This window comes from Camellia sinensis, chromosome 4 (genome assembly GCF_055761805.1).
Source record: "Camellia sinensis isolate YWXY chromosome 4, ASM5576180v1, whole genome shotgun sequence".
NCBI lineage: Eukaryota > Viridiplantae > Streptophyta > Magnoliopsida > Ericales > Theaceae > Camellia > Camellia sinensis.
The window spans coordinates 146,402,045-146,408,261 of NC_138964.1; the positions used below are offsets into that span (position 1 = coordinate 146,402,045).

At 35.7% G+C, this 6,217-nt stretch overlaps 1 protein-coding gene across 1 annotated transcript; it reads left to right on the forward strand.

Annotated features, from left to right (window-relative positions):
• Positions 1-1,060: 1,060 nt before the first annotated feature.
• LOC114310728 (disease resistance protein RPV1-like) lies at positions 1,061-3,329 on the forward strand. The gene is made up of 4 exons (XM_082923705.1): positions 1,061-1,395; positions 1,468-1,717; positions 3,099-3,155; positions 3,258-3,329. Exons 1-4 carry the CDS (start codon positions 1,061-1,063, stop codon positions 3,327-3,329), a joined length of 714 nt encoding a protein of 237 aa, XP_082779831.1.
• The last annotated feature ends 2,888 nt before the right edge of the window (positions 3,330-6,217 follow it).

The window sequence follows — 6,217 nt, forward strand, 5'->3', positions numbered from 1 at the left end:
TTTTATTTTTACAAAAAGTGTAAATATTATGGAAAAAATTATTTCACATAAGGAGTAATTTTTCAGAAACGGTGTAACTATTTCCACGAAAAAATGTAAATTTTCAGAAAAGGTATAAATTTCATTTTCATGAAAGTTTCATTTTGTAAGTTTCATTTTTACAAAAGGTATAAATTTCATTTTTACAAAAGGTATAAATTTTATGAAAAAAATTATTTCACAAAAGGAATAACATTTCAAAGTGTTCATTAACACAAAAGGAGTAACATTTCAAAATGTTCATTTCAAAGTGTTCATAAACACAAAAGGAGTAACATTTCAAAGTGTTCATAAACAAATTGGGACAACCACTGAACAGTTACCACCAACGGTTTCTCTGCTCTGTCTCTCACCCACACACACAGAGAACAGTCACCACCAAACCTCACCCCCGCTCACCACCCAACCATCGCTGGCCATCGTCGCACGCCACCGTCGGACATTGCCACCGCCGCAAATCACCACTGCCGCTGTTTCAGGTTCTTTTTTCTCTCTCTCTCTGTCGATCTCCGTCGATCTCGGTCTCTCTCTCTCTGCCGATCTCTCTGTCGATCCGTCTATCTCGGTCTCTCCGTCTCTATCGATCTCGGTCTCTCTCTCTCTCTCCCTCTTCCTCTATATTAAAAACAGGTTCTCTTTTACATTGAGATACTTGGTTGGATTTGGACTTGGACTGGTTAATCCAAGCCTGTTTTACTACCATTACAAACCCCTAAAATCTTATAGCAATTTACCACTAACATTTCGCCAATCCAAATGCTAAAATTCCTAGAAGATCTTTCTGGTGCAGTTATAGGGTTAAATTAACCATGGAGACCTCTTAAAAAGAAAAGAAAAGTTTGTTCCCAGCGCTCAAGGCTCCCACTTATTGTAGGTTTTGGGAGAGGGAGTAGGCAGACAACCTTCCCCCCCAACCTTTTATGATGTATAATTTACTCTCTTAATTGTAATAATCCTGAAAATTATCATCTTATCTCAGTTCATGACATGCTTAATTCGGTTAGTTTCTATTTTGAATGCAATGTGCAGGCATGAGTCAAAGTTTATCCAAATAATTGTTCGGGAGATTGTGAGTAAATTGGATTTCACGGTCTTAAGTGTTACCCCCTATCAAACTGGAATAGATTCTCATGTAAAAGACATTAATCTGTGGTTCCAAGATGGGTTGAACAATGTCAGCGTAATAGTGATCTGTGGGATGGGTGGAATAGGGAAGACAACCATTGCAAAAATTGTTTATAACCAAAACTTCGACAAATTTGAAGGTAGCAGTTTTCTTGCAAATATTAGAGAAACTACAAAACAACCTAATGGTTTGGTTTGTTTGCAGAGACAACTTGTTTCAGATATTCTGAAGTGGACTAAGGAAAGAATATACCGTGTTGCTGAGGGAATCAATAAGATTAAAGATGTTATGTGCTGTTAAAGAGTTCTAGTTGTTCTTGATGATGTTGATGATTTGGACCGAGTAAATGCATTATTGGGGATGCGAGATTGGCTTCATCCAGGAATTAAGATTATGATAACTACTAGACATGTGCAATTGCTAAAGGCTGATGAAGTGTACAAGTCGTATGTGGTTAAGGAATTGAATGATGATGAAGCACTCTGTCTCTTCAGCCGGCATGCCTTTGGACAAGACAAACCTATTGAAGCTTACATGGAGCACTCAAAAAGGGTAATACACCACTGTGGTGGCCTTCCGCTAGCTCTGGAAGTCTTGGGCTCTTCTTCGTCTGGTGAAACTATTGATGTGGAGAGAAAGTGCATTAGCAAAATTAAGAACACATTTTCCTGAAAAAATTCATAATGTGCTTAAAATAAGTTATGATTCTTTAGATGATCATGAGAAAAATTTGTTCCTTGATATTGCTTGTTTCTGTAACACCTGCCTCTTACTTCCTTGTTATTTTATGGTTAATATTAATTGTGTCTTTATCTGCACCCTATATGCTTATTTATGTGCATCATGGTTGCTATTAGATACGTTCCTTATGAAAAAGACCTGTCTGATTCGTTAAATGGTAAGGTTATGAATTAACTAGTGGACCAAGTGCTTAGAGCCTAATTTTCCATAATTAGAAAGGAAGAGTTTAGTTAGCATTTTGTAGGTGTATTTCTAATTTAATAGAATTAACTAAGTTAATGAAGTCAATATTCCATAGTTAGGTATGGATGCTTACATCTTTGTTTTGTTTATTTATATTTATATATGTATTGGTGTTGGACAAAAAGATAGAGAGATAAGAGAGTGTGAGAGAGTTCTAGAGAGAAAGAAGAGAAGTGAAGGAGGTGAAGGAGATCTTGAGCAAATTGATTAACTTAGCTCCTTGAGGAACCATTTCTTTCTAATCTCTTGCATAAGGCTAATTTTCACCTTGAACTCATGGGGTATGAGAAACAAATGGGAAGCTTGAAAGCTAGGGTAGTTAATTAAATTAAAAACCCTAACCATAAGAAGTCTCCAAATTTTGAAGAAATTAGAGCTCATCTATTTGATCTTGCTTGACCTTAAGTTAGGTTTCTATAATTTTGTTGAATCATTAAGCTTCACCCAATTTTGAAGTTGTTGATGAAATTCTTGAGCTTGAGGTTGAATTTAAAGGTCTACTTTTGAGTGGAACATGAAAATTGTTTGTGTATCATGATTGTTAAATTTTGGTCTTTAATTTGAGAAATTTTGAGTTTGATTTTGTGTGGAACCCCAAAAACAAAGCTGAAACTCGGTTCTGGAGCACCCAAAACCGCACGTGCGGGAGAGCATCGGCGCACGTGCGGCGGGTAGGCCCGCAAGTGCGGAAAATAGGGATGCATTCTGTAATAAAAGCACGTGGGGGCGCACGTGCAGATGGGGTGGCCTCGGTTTCATTTTTCTATGTTATTTTCCCCACTCTCGAGCCTTTGTCACCATAATTTACATCTATAATTAGTGTTCATTTGCAATGTAAAAGCATCTAACAAGGGTGAACGATTTTTAAACCAACGAACGCTTAAGCAATGAAACTAATTAGCTAGTTGTGTGGAAATTAAGTGTTTTATGCTTATATCTGTTTGTGTAGGTTAACCGCCTCATTCCAGCCGTCTGTAACACGAAACGGACTGTGAGTAACACTGCTGTATAAATATGTTTAATCCTGATTATCTTCTTCTGCTTCAAACTTATATTTATCTTGAAGGATTCCTATGATAATGAAAGATGATTTTACCATGATTTTCAGCGTTTGCCATTTGGTACCATTAACACTTATAGATCCCTTAGTTCCATCTTTCGAAACTCCTGTTTAATGTGAGGTTGACTATCAAACCTGATTTTCGGTCTTCTTGACCATCTGTCCGGTCCCCATGACCGTATGTTCGTCCTTTCTAGACCGCCTGTATTTACTTCTTTTGGTACACGCCATGTGAAATGTTATGCTTTTTAAATATTGAATAAGCTTGTTTAGTTTGTGTGTCATTTTACATTATAATTGTCATTCATAATCTCCTCACTCAGTTATTATTCACTGTAGCTCACATTTTGGCATGCCTTGTAGGTGATCCAGCTCAGGAAAGGACGCAGTGGTATCGGTCTTACTTGAGTTTTGCCAAGCCAACCATTGAGCCTCACCGCGAGGTTCCCCACCTACTTAAGTTTGAACCGAGCCGATGTCCACCCTTTTGTTATGCATTCATGTGTTTTGGTCATGCGGTTTTTAATATTATAACTGTTGTCATAGGAGTATCTTTCTCCCCTTTTCCTTATATTTTTCTAGCGAACGTGTAATGGTTGTTGTACTTATGTGTGTATATATGTGTGTATATATATATGTATAGCAATGTCATCTGAATGCACAGCTCAATGGACGTTTTGTTTTTACATAATAACTTCCGCTAGCCCCTTTTTGTTTGCTTTGTCAGTTAGGCCTTCGGTAATCACGAGTTACTAGCCGGTTACGATCCTAGACCTATAGGGGCGGGTTGGGGTTGTGACAGTTTCTTTGTTGGAAAGGACAAAGATTACACAGTTAAAATACTAGAGGAATGTCATTTCTCCATAACAATTGGTATTCAAAATGTCACTCATAGAGGTCTCATAGAAGTTAATAAAGATAACAACAAGCTGATAATGCACTAAGTACTTAGAGACATGGGTAGGGAAATTGTTCGCCGCGAATCACAAAAGGAACCTGGAAAGCACAGTAGAGTGTGGTGTCATAAGGATGCCTTCAATGTGTTGAGGGATAAGACTGTAAGAATTATGTTTCTCTCTCTCTCTCTCTCTCTCTCTCTCTCTCTCAACGAAGGCATAGATTTAGTGCCTTTGATTATTTTTCTTAATTTGTAAATATTCATGGCTTGGCCTCATTCCAAGGTACGCCTTTCAATTATTTTCTTTTTCTCATTATGCATGCACTTTGATGATTGATCAGTAATTAATTTTGTTTCGCTTGATTCTTCAGGGAAACTATGAAAAGAGTCAAAGAATTAGTTCAATTTGGGGGATTTTTGGACACTGGATACTTGCAAAGGACACTAGCTAAAGAATTTCAGCAAATGGAATCTTGGTATTCCTTTCTCCCATTCACATATTTTGGCATACATGATCTTCACTTAGTCTCAATAAAAACTTTGTAAGAAATAATGGCAATTTATTTCTAAGGCTTTTGACGAAAGGGAAGATTTAGATTCTTTTTTTAAATATTGATCTTCACTCTTTCTTCCATTAAACATTAAAATAAAGAGTAATATTCAATGGAGAACACAATGTTGAAGTAATTGTTGCTCATCTATGTTACATGGACTTTGATACGGTTGTACGGATATGTGTCAAAGCGTTCGATTTATCTAATTTCCATTTCTATTCATGCAGGGACACCACAAAATATTCATGTTTCTTAATATTCTTCTTTTTTTTTTAATATACTAAGTTGGAATCGTGTTTTCAAGGTGACGTAGAGCATTCCACGCATTACATGGAAGCTTCATGCATAATTATATGGTAAACTAGAATTACAAGACATTTTTTGGGTAAATGTCCAATTACACACAATGGACACCTAAGTATCATAGACACGGGCATGCCTACACGTCGGTTTCCAAAAATTGTAGGACACCACACGTTTGGGATATATTAAAATTTTGTTTTTGAAAAATATATTATATATCATAAATATATATATATATATATGAATATTTTATTCAAAGATAATGGAAAATTTATAACATGACACTAATCACATTGAAAACTATATAGTTCATAACTTAAAAGTCAATATATCATTCAGTAATAATTACATTCTAAAGAATACAAAACAAATTATAGAACATTGTAACACACATGATGTATTCATTTTATAAATATTTCCAAACATATTTAGAATGCATAAGTTGTGTTTTTTTAAGAATGTAGGACATTGTTATTGAAAAAATTCATCACATAGGAGGTATTTTGAGGGTTCAAAAAGTGTCGCTGAAGTATCCACGAAGTTTTGGTGAAGTGTCCACTGTCATGGATTTGTTTTTTTAATTAAGACACTTTGAAGAAGTGTCTGAAGAGTGTCGGTGTTGGACACGGATGTTGGACATGACACGCTTCCTTTGCAGAAGTATCCATGCTTCTTAACTAAACACATATCCCCTACCCTTATCCAAGTGTTGAGTGTCCAAAATGGATACACATTTAGAAGAGTTCGTTCTCTAGTCTTTCTTAAAAAATTAGGATTTTTTTCTTTCTTTCTTTTACTTTGAGAAAACTTAATTGAATGGTCATGTGGCTTGTTTCTAGTTATTAATGCCTTATATCATCACTCCACATTGGCAATTTCAAGCAGGCCTTCGAAGTGCCCTTTACTACAATTTCCAAGAGGATACTTTTTGAGGATTTGTTGCGACTGTTTCTAGTTGCATCTTCACCAAAATCTGCGTCCTTAAGTTTTCCTACATCAGTATCATACTACCAGGTATGTCCTTCAGCACATAAGGTTGTCTTTCAAATTTGATACATGCTAGGTTGCATGATAAATTGAATATCTATTTTTCTTTGAAATTCGTGGAACTTAATACTAGTTTTCTTTGTAATTCCTCTTTTGTATGTTTGAAATAGTTCTCCTTTTCTTGTCATCATGGAATTTATTAGCCATGAGTTGCTGATAAAAAATAAAAAAATTAAATAGTAGCTATGACTATGAATTGGTGCATA

Coding starts and splice junctions, on each gene's coding strand:
- LOC114310728 (XM_082923705.1), top strand. CDS start 1,061: ATGTGCAGGCATGAGTCAAAGTTTATCCAAATAATTGTTCGGGAGATT. Junction 1,718..3,098: donor ACATGGAGCACTCAAAAAGG/GTAATACACCAC, acceptor CTGTTTGTGTAG/GTTAACCGCCTCATTCCAGC. Junction 3,156..3,257: donor GGACTGTGAGTAACACTGCT/GTATAAATATGT, acceptor CATGATTTTCAG/CGTTTGCCATTTGGTACCAT.